Below are 13,884 nucleotides of genomic sequence, written 5' to 3' on the forward strand. Positions count from 1 at the left end.
TGCATGTATCAATAGTCTTCCTTTTGTTCTGGATCGTATTCCATTGTATGGATGTACCACAATTTGTTTAGCCATTCACCCACTGAGAGACATCTAGGTAGTGTGAAGGTTTTGGCTATTGTGGACAAAACTGCAAAGAATATTCATGTACAATCTGAATGAAAATGTTATCTGGGATATATGTTTAAGAGTGCAGTTGCTGAGTCTTATTGTTAAGTTCAGCTTTAGATTTAAAAGGAACTGCCAAAGTATTTTCCAGAGTGGTTACATCACTTTGCATTCTAACCAGCAATGCATAAGTGACCCAGTTTCTCCATATGCTTGCCAGCATTTCATGTTGCAACTATTTTTTTTAATTTTAGTCATTTTCATAGATAGATATCTCATTATGGTTTTAATTTGCACTTTGCACTTTTACTGCTGGGCAAGGGTGGGAGTTCCAGCTCTTTCTGGCTAGAAGGGGTAGGAGGAATGCCTTGTTACTTCTCCCTATGTGCCTTTCACTGACACCTTGAGAGAGTTGTAGCCTTTTTAATCCTGGGTTGTGGTGCAAGTAATGTCTCACACTACCCCGTGGGGAAGAATAAAGGTACTTCTTTACTTGTGGATATGGGTGGAAGTCCAGGCTCCCCACATAGTTTCCAAATGACCTTGAGGTGCTGGGAGAGTTGGAGAGTAGGGTGTGGTGCTTGAGTCCAATCAGTAAGATGAAAGTCTTGAATCCCTACTGTTTACTCTGATACCACCACCCAGTAGGAAATTTGGGGTCCTCATTATAGCCTATCCAGGGTAGATATAGTCTCGGCTTCTGATTCCGTCTTTGTTGAGGCAGTTTTTTCTTTTTTTTTTTTTTTTTTGAGACGGAGTCTGGCTCTGTCACCCAGGCTGGAGTGCAGTGGCGTGATCTCGGCTCACTGCAAGCTCCGCCTCCCAGGTTCACGCTATTCTCCTGCCTCAGCCTCTGGAGTAGCTGGGACTATAGGCGCCCATCACCACGCCCAGCTAATTTTTTGTATTTTTAGTAGAGATGGGGTTTCATCGTGTTAGTCAGGATGGTTTTGATCTCCTGGCCTCATGATCCACCCGCCTCGGCCTCCCAAAATGCTGGGATTACAGGCTTGAGCCATCGCTCCTGGCCAGGGCAGTTTTTTTCTGATGTGTTTAGCTGGAGTAGAGATGTTATTGTGTTATTGTCTAAATATATTCTCTCTTACTAAGCCGCCCCTTTCCTGGTCTGTTGGCTAAAGAAAGCAGGCTTTTGTTGGAGCTTTATTTTGTCTATACCCATTGGCATTTCTGGGTTGCTGGTCTCTTCTGCTTCACGTTTGGAACATACAAAGCATAGAGAAAATCTCAGAAATGTACTACCTCCTTGTTTCTCTGGTAACAAGTCTCCTAGCCAGTCTGCCTTCTTCTTTACACCTTTCAGTCTTCTTATGTTGGTTTTACATATAATGCATCCAGAGTTTTTTATTGTACTTACAGGAAGTAATAAGGAAAAGTGTGTATCTATTCCATCTTCCCAAAAGTAGAGGTCAGGAGTGTTGAACTTATGCTTGCTTGTGAATTTTCTTTTTTGTTTTCTTTTTTTTTAAAATTATACTTTAAGTTCTAGGGTACATGTGCACAACGTGCAGGTTTCTTACATATGTATACATGTGCCATGTTGGTGTGCTGCACCCATTAAGTCGTCATTTACATTAGGTATATCTCCTAATGCTATCCCCCCTCCCCCCATCCCACGACAGGCCCTGGTGTGTGATGTTTCCCTTTCTGTGTCCAAGTGTTCTCATTGTTCAGTTCACACCTATGAGTGAGAACATGCGGTGTTTGGTTTTTTGTCCTTGCGATAGTTTGCTCAGAATGATGGTTTCCAGCTTCATCCACGTCCCTACAAAGGACATGAACTCATCATTTTTATGGCTGCATAGTATTCCATGGTGTATGTGTCACATTTTCTTAATTCAGTCTATCATTGATGGACATTTGGGTTGGTTCCAGGTCTTTGCTATTGTGAATAGTGCCACAATAAACATACGTGTGCATGTGTCTTTATAGCAGCATGATTTATAATCCTTTGGGTATATACCCAGCAATGGGATGGCTGGGTCAAATGATATTTCTAGTTCTAGATCCTTGAGGAATTGCCACACTGTCTTCCACGATGGTTGAACTAGTTTACAGTCCCACCAACAGTGTAAAAGTGTTCCTATTTCTCCACATCCTCTCCAGCACCTGTTGTTTCCTGACTTTTTAATGATCACCATTCTAACTGGTGTGAGATGGTATCTCATTGTGGTTTTGATTTGCATTTCTCTGATGGCCAGTGATGATGAGGATTTTTTAAATGTGTCTGTTGGCTGCACAAATGCCTTCTTTTGAGAAGTGTCTGTTCATATCCTTTGCCCACTTTTTGATGGGGTTGTTTCTTTTTGTCTCGTAAATTTGTTTGAGTTCATTGTAGATTCTGGATATTAGCCCTTTGTCAGATGAGTAGATTGCAAAAATTTTCTCCCATTCTGTGGGTTGCCTGTTCACTCTGATGGTAGTTTCTTTTGCTGTGCAGAAGCTCTTTAGCTTAATTAGATCCCATTTGTCAATTTTGGCTTTTGTTGCCATTGCTTTTGGTGTTTTAGACATGAAGTCCTTGCCCATGCCTATGTCCTGAATAGTATCGCCTAGGTTTTCTTCTAGGGTTTTTGTGGTTTTTGATCTAACATGTAAGTCTTTAATCCATCTTGAATTAATTTTTGTATAAAGTGTAAGGAAGGGATCCAGTTTCAGCTTTCTCCATATGGCTAGCCAGTTTTCCCAGCACCATTTATTAAATAGGGAATCCTTTCCCCATTTCTTGTTTTTGTCAAGTTTGTCAAAGATTAGATGGTTGTAGATGTGTGGTGTTATTTCTGAGGGCTCTGTTCTGTTCTTATGTAACTGCATGCTTCATTCAAGGTAGTTTTTTTTTTTCTAAATTTGCTTTACTGATTCCTTATTCAGCCTAGTCACGGCTACATTAAAATTAAACCAGGGAGTTTGGAATTGCAGTTATGGCAATTTTCAGTTCACAGATTTCTAACTGGCTGCTTTTCAAATCTACAATACTAATTTTTATTATTTTTGGTTTTGACATTTTAAAATTTGATATTATAAACATGATTGATTTATAAAGATGTTAATCAAAGTTGTCTAGTGATATATTATCTGGTAATTTTGATATTTAGAGTATCTTTGGATTAGTTTGTGTTGTGTTTTGTTTCTGTTGATTTTGGTTATGTAGTCATTTTGTATGTTGAGTGACCTGTGAGTCAACACACAGCATGGGCAAGCATGGCCTTACTGAGATTTGGAATTACCCAGGTAATTTGAAGCTGGGCTTCAGTCTATGGGAAGTCTTCTCATAGACTTTATTTCTGTTTCATTCTGTTTCTTGAAATACAGACTTTTGGGGTCTCAGTCCTAGGAATGGGTTAATTTCTCAGGGCCCCTACACTTGGCAGAGTCTGGATTCCATCTTCTGTTTCCAAAGTTTTGTGTGGCCCTCACAAGTACTGCCCAACCTCTCAGTTGCCTATCCTGGGTCAGATGTTGTCCCCAGGGAAAGAGTGGCCTAAAATTTTAGTCTCACTTCTCTGGATTTTTGACTTCTGTTAGATTTGGAACTAGGTATTCCTTATTACCTTGTTAATTCTTAGATGCTTTTTTGAAGATTCAAAAATTATATTTCAATCAGATTTTTTTAATAGTAGTAGAAGCATTTTTTTTCAATTTACCCAGTTCTATCTTACTGGAGGAATTCATTTTCTTATTAATATTATTTAATTTTTCTGGTAATTTTGTGTAGTAGAGGAAATAAAATTATATGTTTCAATTATAATCTTCATTGAATTAAAAAATGTTAATGTCCATAAAACACTGTTATGTTCTTTCAACGTGTAGTTATGCTCTTTTCTATAGCTTACTTTTCTTTATTTGGTCTTTATGAGGTGGAGTGGTTTATTTGGAAGAGCACTAGGCTTGGATTTAGGGTTTTCTTTCATAGCACTTTTGTCTAAGAAGTCTTTTTTCATTGCACTAATTTACTAATTTCAGTCGAGATTTTCTGACTTGTAAAACAAACAAACAAAAAATAAATTAGATGATTTCCAGTCTCTAAACTCTATAATGATTTAGATCTGCAAATTAAATGAGACAATTGTTATTTCTGTGTTTATAGAATTATTTTCTTTCTGTTCAGCACTTTGAGTTTCTAATTAATACCAATTTGCAGGAATTATAGGGAACAGAGAAACTTGTTAAATACAGCAAAGGGAGGTTGTCAGCGATGTGGAAAACTCTATAGGACAAAATATTTGATATTTACTTAGGTAAAGTACAAGGAGAAAAAAAAGTACAGGCAGAACGCGTAGACTAAAAGATAATTAAGAGACATTTCACTTAAATGCTATGTACGGACCTTGTATTATTACTTTAAACAATTCTTAAAAACAGAAAATGTGAGACAAATGTGAGCACAAAATATGTTTAGTGATATTAAGACATCATTAATTGTGTTAATTACATTATTGGTATTATGGCTATGTTTAAAAACTTTTTGGAGTATTTACAGATACAATAATATGATACTTGTGTTTTGCTTAACCATTATCAGAAGTAGGTGAGACAGAGCAGTTGGTGGGTGTATAGAATTCAGAATTGGCCACAAATTGATAATTGTTGAAATTGGTTGATGGACATATAGAAATCCATTGCACTTTTTGCTCTACTCTTAAAATATTTTAAAAAGGAACTGAAGGAAGGTAAAGAAGAGATGGTAATAAAGTTAAACTTTTATTATATGAAATGAAAACATCATAGGTTCTAGAATCCCCCCAGGGCTGTGAACCCATAGCTACAATTGGCAATGCTAAATTATCTCGTAGTCAGCCTAGGTATTGGTTTAAGTCACCAGCAAAGTAGAAAATCAAAGATCCCTCTTTAATGAAGATTTTTATATTTGATATTTCTGAATGAGATCATAATAGTCCTAATGAGAAAAAGAGTACATTGTTGGACTTCCTTACATTTTACATATAATTTAGTACTGATATATAATATATATTCTTATATATTCTTACGAATATATATTATATATCTCATATCTTTTATAGAATTTTTTCCTGACACTATCAGTTCTTGAATTGACAATTTTTAGTAAAATTAAATATAAACTAATTTAGATTCATGATATTTAAATATTTTTCTTTCTAACTAGGTTTTAAAATATTCTTATAGCTATGACTGAAAACAAGACAGTTTCCTCATCTTCCACTAGAGATGATCAAACCAATATAGGTAAGTTTGTCATAAATTGATTTTCTTTGAAAATAGTTCATAGATAAATGGAATTCAAATCACTTACAGAGGAGGGAGACTGCAAAGATAGTAATCTTTTCCAGGATAATGGTCACAAAACTAAAACTTACTGGGACCAGTAAAGTGAGCTAAGAGAAAAGAGTGAGTCAGTGTAACAAAAACACATTATCTGAATTATAATCAGTCTATTTTATTTTGGTTTATGTTATTATGGATGAACTGTGTTATAGGTAATAAAATAGGTAAGCAGTACAACAATGGTGTGCTGGAATCAGCTCTTGTATGTATCTCTTCTCGATTCCACTCCACTGGTAACTTCAAATTGGCCATGGTGTTAGTATTTATTACCAACTAACAGCTGGATATTAAACTTTTACTGGCACATCACTGAAGCTAAACATGGAAAATTAAAAATGAAAATACTCATATAATTCTATTTTTAAAATTATATGATTTTATTGCATTACCTTGCTGTATTTTTTGGCATCTTGAGCTCTGACATCTTTTATTCTGTATCATGTTAGCAATGTCATATCTTTGCATGATATAAAACAGAGGTCAGCAAATTATAGCCCATTGCCCAAATCTGGCCAGCAGCCTTTTATTTACAGACCCCAAATTAAGAATGGTTTTTATATTTGTAAGGAGTTGTGAAAAGAAAAGAAAAAAGAAGACAATAAGGAATATGCAACAGAGACTGCATTTGGCCCACAAAATCTAAAATTTTTACTATCTGATGCTTTCCAGAAAACATTTGCCAACCCTGGTATAGAACTTAACCTTGAATACTTTGAGAACAATAAGTAGTCTTTGTATCAGTTATCACCGCTGCACTGATGCTATGTAACAACCAACCATAAAAATGCAGGTGCATACAGCATCATAAACATTCATTTTATGCTCACTTGTGCATGAGTCAGCTGGATGGTTCTGCTAATATCAGGTGGGCTCAGTACAGCTCACTCATGAATCTGGAGTAAGACACAGGTTAATTCAGTACCATTATTGATCTTGCTTATTTTGGCTGAGCTCATTTACAGGTCTAGGGTCTTGGCTGGGAAAATTAGGCTGATTCAGCTCTGCACTTGCCTGTCTCTCATATTCCAGCATACTGTTAAGGGGCTTGATCTCTCGGTTTTGGCAGTTTCAAGAGGAGGGACAGAAGAACAGAAGGCCTCTTCAGGCCAATGCGCAGAACTGGTGCCCTATCATTTCTGTCGCATTTTATTGATCAAAGCAAGTCACAGAACTAGCACAGATCTATGGGTAGGAGAGTAGACTCCACCTCCTGATGGAAGATGCTGCAAAGTCACACTGCAAAGGAAAGTGAATACGGGGAGGAGAAAATTATTGGGGTTATTATTGCAATCAACTTACTACAATTTTCTTCAGAGTTATAATTGAAAGCAGTCATTTAGTAATTCCAAATGTGGATAAGGTCATGACAGAATGGATTTTATTTAAAATTATTAGCCTTGGGTTAGAATCTTATTTCATCACCACATATTTTCTAAATATTTGAAAAACCTTGGTTTGTAGCTGTTTATTTCTTCTATCAACATTAATTGAAAAAAATGTTATTTCATTTTCATTTATAGAGTTTGTTTTGTAAAGCTTAAGCAAAAGCTTGTTTTTATTTCTGGAAATTGATCTCAATCTCAGATTAGTAACCTGGAACAAGTTATTCATTTAAAATAATTTCCCCAGAAACACAATTTGGAATGAACAGAAAATCATACAGGTGTGTGATTTTTTAAATAGTTTATTTAAATAGTTGAAAGAACTATTTAAATAAACTATTTATATTTCAACTATTTGTACTTTCAACTATTTATATTTAAATAGTTGAAAGAACTGAAAGTTTTGGGGTTGATTATAATGTGAATTAAAAAGACTAATAGTTTGTTCCAAGACTTCAGAGAGCTGAGCTGGTGATTTTCCTTTGAATGACTTGACAAAACCTATTTTAAATTGGAACAGAAAATGATCCAGTCTACACTCGTTTGCAAGCAAAAGCTAGAAAGTTAATAATATTAAGCATGATTTAAGCCACCCACCATCATTTGATGCAATAGATATACATAGTGGATAAAACTACCTATCACATGATTTAATGGAATGTAAGTCTTCTGTGATATAGACATCTGCAAATGCATAAGAAATGAAAATATGTCTGTTTGGCTAACACTTTGGAAAATAATATAGTTAATAAATTGTCTTTTAAAATGTGCTTGGTTAGCAAGTTTAGGACTTTTGTATTTAAGTGACATTAAAAGCCATATTTGGAATGCTAACATCAATGGGGATTATCAGTTAAAATTTACTTTTATCACTTTGGCTTCACACCATCATCAAACTTCCTATTCTGTATGTAAGACAAACAGCCATTATAAACAACATTCAGCTAATCCAGAAAAGTATTGACGTGTCTGTGTTTAAGCCACACGAATTTATCAGTCCTGTGTGTTTATTGCCAGTGTTTATTGCTATGTCTTCAAATATTTTAATTGTGTATTATATACTAACTTTTGAAAAAGTTTGTCATTAATTCTATCACAAGAACACAGTGGGAGGTCATATTTACTAACTTCTGTGAAACTACATTCAACATAACACTTTTTAAAATATCCAAAATAAAATCATTTTTTGATGTTCTTTCGTTCATGATGTAACTACTACAATCATATGGAAACTGTCGCCATTCTAAAAATAATTAACGGGGCCAGGCACGGTGGCTCATGCCTGTAATCCCAACACTTCAGGAGGGTGAGGTGGGTGGATCACTTGAGACCAGGAGTTGGAGACCAGCCTGGGAAACAGAGTGAAACCCTGTCTTTACAAAAAATATAAAAATTAGCCAGGCCTGATGGTATGTGCCTGTAGTCCCAGCTACTGGGAAGCTGTGAGATAGGAGGATCCCTTGAACCAAGGAGGCAGATGTCGCATGCGGCACTGCACTCCAGCTTGGGTGAGAGAGCAAGACCCTGTCTCAAAAAACAATATCAATAAAAATAATTAATTGGATGATTATTCTGTGTTCTCAGTTGACATAAATCATAAAACAAATTACTAATCTTTTTCAAATTGTTCTGTAAAGTTACAGCCATATATCTTAAGCTGACCAATAGTATTTTCAGATGACTCACATTTATAAATGGTTAGCTCTATTTGGGACAACAATTTTTATTACAATTAATAGGACCTTTTAACAAACTATAATTTTTTGGCTTTGCAGGCAGTATTTTCTCTAAATACAAAACTGCATTTCATGGCAGCACCACATTTATTTGTATTGAAATACTGATAGTGCATTTATTTATTAAGGTTTTCCCAATGTGTCTTTTCCATAACATGTGTCTTCTAGCAGAGAATGAATTTTTTTACAGAATAGTGTTTTGATATTTTAAAATAGAAAATACTTTGCATGTGTAAAAATATCTGAAAAATACAGGTAAAGTTTAAAGAATATTGATAAAATTATATATTTGTGCACTTATAATTTAGCTTAAAGAATAGAACCTGGTGTTCACTCATCTCTTCCAAATCTCAATTTTATATATTACATATAAATATTAATGTAATACATATACAGTTCTATATATTTTATTTCATATAACAAGTTTAACTCTCCTATTAATTCACTAATGTTTGTTAAATCATTTGAAAATAGTAAGTTTTAGTTTTTACTTTCTTCTCAATGTAATTTTTTCCCATTTTCTTCTCTGTCACTAGGCTGATTTTTTGTGTGTGCGCCCTGTTGAATGAAGGTGACTAAAATGTGCACACATCTTCCTGTTTATGATTTTTAAAGTGAGACTGTTCATGTTTTGCCATTAAATATGATTTTTTTATGGTTTGTAAAGATCATTCTTTATAATTTTCTATAAATTGTGAACCTGTTGTGAATTTTATTAATACTTTTTCTACATCTACTAACATGTTTCTGGACTTTTTTTTCCTTTAATCTTTAAATGTAATGACTTGCATACATGGATTTACAATTTTTAAACAAACTTCGTTCCTGGGACAAACAACTTTTTAAATTTTATTGCATTTTAATATATTTATAGATTTTGTTTCATAATCATTTGTTTAGGATGTTTGCATCTTTCTTATTCAGTAAATTTGCCCCTAAGTTTTCCAAACATTTCTTGTCTTGTTTTGGTAATGAGGGTTTTATAATTTCTAGATTGAATTATAGAGTGCTTCTTTATTTTCTGTTCTCCAAAAAAGATAATATATTTTTATTATTTTTTCTGGAATATTTGGCTAAAATTACCGCTTAATTTGGAGGGATGTAATTATTGATACAAAATATTTATTGGCCTTAGTACTACTCCAGCTTTCTGTTTATCTTCTATTCACTATTGATTAGCAAGTTATAATTTTTTCTTTTAAAAATATATCTGGTTAAATATTAAATGTATTGGTACAATACTGTTAATAGTAGTCTTTATTTTTATATCACTCTATATGCAGTTGTTTCTTCTTTACATTCATAATACTATATTTGTTTCTTCTGGTTCTCCTCTGTTTAGTCTTGACAGTCTTGCCAGAGGTAATTCATTTGTGTTAACCTTTTCAAATTGCTAATATCAAAACTTTTGGATTATCTGTAGGTTTTTGTTGTTATGTTACTTTGTGTTTTATGAATTTGGGATATTATTACCTTCCTTCTCTTCCTTCTACTTTCTTTGTGTTTCCTCTCCCACATATTTTAAATTTGGTTGCCTAGATCACTAATTTTCAGGCTTTTTTCTTTTTTAATATAGTTATCTCAAGCTATAAGTTTCCCTTGAAATAACATAGAGATAATAAAAAGGATTGGAAAGTCAAATCAAATAACACTCATATAAAGTGTGTATCTTTGCTAACGATTTTAAGGTTATAGGAAATTCTCAAGTACAGTTGAAGCAGGGAGACATCTGGGACCATCAGAGCAGCTCTCCATGTCCTGTCTCACCTGGTTGGATGTGCTCTGCTCCAGATTAAAGAATGATGTGTTTAAGCATGTATGTGCAGCCATGCGACTCATTCAGAAGACTGCCCTCTAGTCATGAAACAGCTTCATTTTTTATTAAGGTAGTTTAATAGTTAACCTGATGTTTTTCAGGGAGCCATATCCCATAAACACATAGGTTCGGGTTTGTTTATGGTTATAATTCAAACAGCCAAAAACATCCTGCTAAAAGCTTTCTGTTGATAAGAACTCTCCAATTAACAAACGTCAATTAGTATGTTTGCCAGAATGTCTGATATTAGCATGTTTGCTAGGGGATTTGACCTGGTCGCCTGTTTCCTTTCTTTGGGGGCCTCTCCTTTACTACCCATGGGAAAGTATGGATTATAGACTTGCTGTAACTTTTAGATTTAATTGGTTTTGATTTATTTTTGACTCATATATTATTTAGACCTATGAAATATTTTGGTTAAGAGTTTAATATCTATAAGATCTACCTTATGGATTATGTCACTGAGATCTACTATATGTTTTTACTAATTTTTATCCTTTCAATCTTTATTAGATTGAGAGAAATCTGTTAATTTACCTACTTTTGGTGGATTTTTCTGTTTCTCTTTTCATCTCCTCAAATTCAGTCCCATGTAATTAGGTGCATCAATGTTATGAACTGTAATACTATTATTTTATATAGTAGTCTTTCATATTATGAAATATTTAAACTTGCCCCACTTAATATTCTTTGACCAGAATTCTATGTTGTCAGATATAAAGATCATGACAATTGCTGTATTTTCTATTCATTTGCCTAGTATATTTCTGCCCATCACTTAAATTAAAACTTTCTGAATCACTTTGTGTGATGTGTACAACTTATTTTTACAGTTCACTTTACTATTGATGATTTAAGCCCATTTACAATTACAAATAAGACTCAAAGTTTCATTTTCATTACATTTTTATATTTAAATACATTTATACATATGTATTTTGTACATTATTTGCTGTCCTTTTTCACACTTAGAAAAGTTTATGATACTAATACCTTACTTCTCTCTCTCTTAGATAATGTGTATTGGATCTTTATTATGAGCAATACCAAAATCAGCTAGGAAGCTTTTCTTGCCTTTGCATTCCATCTTCCTATCATTTAATTAAGGAATATTGTTTTATTCCTGGTTTATACTTATAATGTATTCTTACTGTATTTTGCATATACTCCCACTCCACACCAACACCATATTTTTGGTACTAGTACTGTATCTGCATCATCAGTACTGGATGTGCATTGTCGGAGCATAAGCACATAAGCCTTCCAGTCTATTATACTTTTCCCATCCTTCAATATTAGTTAAAAAGCTTACATATTCAAGACTCACTGCCTGTACTATGCCAGATTTCTCCCTTCATTTTTGTTGTACTACATCTACTTTCCAGTGGATTCAGAAAGGGATCCAAGGAAATATATTCTTTCGTTTCTTGAATGTTCATAGCAATTATCTCTGGCCTATATACTTGAGTGGCAGTTTTATTTGAGAAGTTATTTGGCTTACATTTTTTATATAATTTATTTTTTGTTTATGAGAGTATCTTAAATGTATTATCTAATTGTCATTTGACATCAAATCATACCAATTTTATTTTCATCTAATTATAATCAACTTAGTATTCTTACATAGATTCCGCAGGACTTTTTATTTTTTTTTACAGTTTAAAATTTTACTAGAATATAAAAATTTTGGAAATACAAAAAATATGACATGCCTAATGGTAAAACACTACTGTTTTCTTTCATGTACGTTATCTTTTAATGGATATACATGCATTTATACAGATGCATTATAAGTATAATTTTAAAATTTAAATTATATAAATAACTTTTATACGGTTTTGTAATTCTTGATAATTACATTTTTATTGAATAATAGTTCTCAGTCTTCTTTATCATAATTTAAATAACTATTGTTCTATTTTGGCATATATGCTAAGTGATACTGTGTTTAGCTTTTTAAAATTAAGCTACAATCCACATAGCATAAAATTTACCCTTCTAAAGTTTACAATTTAGAATTTTTAGTATAAGTTTGTGCAGCCATTACCACTATCTATTTCTAGAACACTTTCATAACCCCTGAAAGAAACCCTGTACCACTAGGATTCTTTCCTCATTCCCCCTCTACCCAGCCTCTGGTAACCACAAATCTGTTTTCTTGCTCTATGGATTTGTTCACTCTAGATATTTCATATCAATGATTTTATAAAATAGTTGGCTCTGCATGCCTTTCACCTTTTCAACCAAGATAATGCTGTCAAGATTCATCCATGTTGTAAAATGTATTCATATTTAATTCCTTTGTATGACTGAATAATATTATTCTTTATGGATATTTCACATATTGTTTATACATTCATCAGTAGATAGATGTTTTTGTTGTTTCTGTTTTAGGAATATTATGAATAATGCTGCTATGAATATTTGAGTACAAGTTTTTGTGCAAACATATGTTTTCATTCCTGTTGGGTGTATAGTTAGGAATGGAATTGCTGGGTCATTTTGTATTTCGGTGTTTAACTTTCTTAGTAATTGCCAAATTACTTTCCACAGAAGCAGCCATAGTTTACATTTCATAATACAAAATACACGGAGTCCAGTTTCTCCACATCCCTACCAACAGTTATTAGTTTCTTGGTTTGTTTTTACTTTATTATTATAGCCTCGTAGTGGCTGTGAAGTGACATTTCACTTATTTTTTTTTAATTAGTAGACTATCTTTAGAGCATTTTCAGGTTTATAGAAAACTGGTACATAATACAGAGCTCTCATATACTCACTATCTCCTAACCCACATTCACAATTTCCAATATTATTAACATCTTGCATTAGTGTTGAGTATTTGTTAAAGTTGATAAACCAATATTTATGCATTTTTATGAACTAAGGTCCATGACTCATTCTTTTGTGGTACGGATCTGTGGGTTTTGACAAATGCATGTTATCTCATGCTTCTCAGATTTCTTTTCACCTTCGGTTTAAAAAGTCTAGAGGGGCTGAAGTGAATATTTCCTTCTTTCAATTGGTTAGTCTCTGTTAGGGTAGTTTCCCTTGAGGGGTAGTGGTAAACCGAACCTTCTGGGCATATTTCAAAATGGCAATTTTTACCCTGGCAGTAATTCAAAATAATTACTTTCCCCCTTCTTCTAGAAGTCCAAAGGAGTATTCCTCAAATTTCAGCTGTGAGAACAAGGTGGAGCTGGAGATAAAAGTAAAAATATACCTGGCCCTCTAACACCGACTCCCCAGAAGTTTTTAACTCTCAAACTAGTCCACACTCAGCCTCCAATAGTTAATCAATTCGATTTTACACTTCTCTACCCATTTTTGGCTCCAGCAACTTCTGCATTGGCCTGACCCTCCAGTTTTTGGGGTGTCAGTTTGCACTGTAACCTTAATTCACTGAGGGACCTAAGAAAAATTGTTGAGTTTTTCCGTTCAGCTTTTTAAGAAAAACCGAATGCTGACTTTCAAGATTTTTATGTATCAAAGTGTAACTGTAATTTCCAAACTGATTTTG

The 13,884-nt window shown here is 33.6% G+C and overlaps 1 protein-coding gene across 6 annotated transcripts in view; it reads left to right on the top strand.

The window, feature by feature from the left end:
• Window positions 1-13,884, top strand: part of CCDC178 (coiled-coil domain containing 178) — a 506,076-nt gene that overhangs the window by 23,626 nt on the left and 468,566 nt on the right. For 4 of the 6 annotated variants that reach the window (XR_009213490.1, XM_058438507.1, XM_058438511.1 and 1 more), the window contains exon 3: window positions 5,252-5,331. Coding sequence is in view for 4 of the 6 variants with exons in the window: in XM_058438507.1 (XP_058294490.1) it covers window positions 5,274-5,331 (58 nt within the window). In the remaining 2 variants the exon portion in view is untranslated. Of the gene's footprint in view, window positions 1-5,251; window positions 5,332-9,084; window positions 9,120-13,884 lie in introns of all 6 variants that reach the window. The other 2 variants (XM_058438510.1, XM_058438509.1) reach the window with 2 other exon arrangements.

The sequence above is a fragment of the Hylobates moloch genome, unplaced genomic scaffold (assembly GCF_009828535.3).
Source record: "Hylobates moloch isolate HMO894 unplaced genomic scaffold, HMol_V3 SCAFFOLD_5, whole genome shotgun sequence".
In the NCBI taxonomy this organism is placed as follows: Eukaryota; Metazoa; Chordata; class Mammalia; order Primates; family Hylobatidae; genus Hylobates; species Hylobates moloch.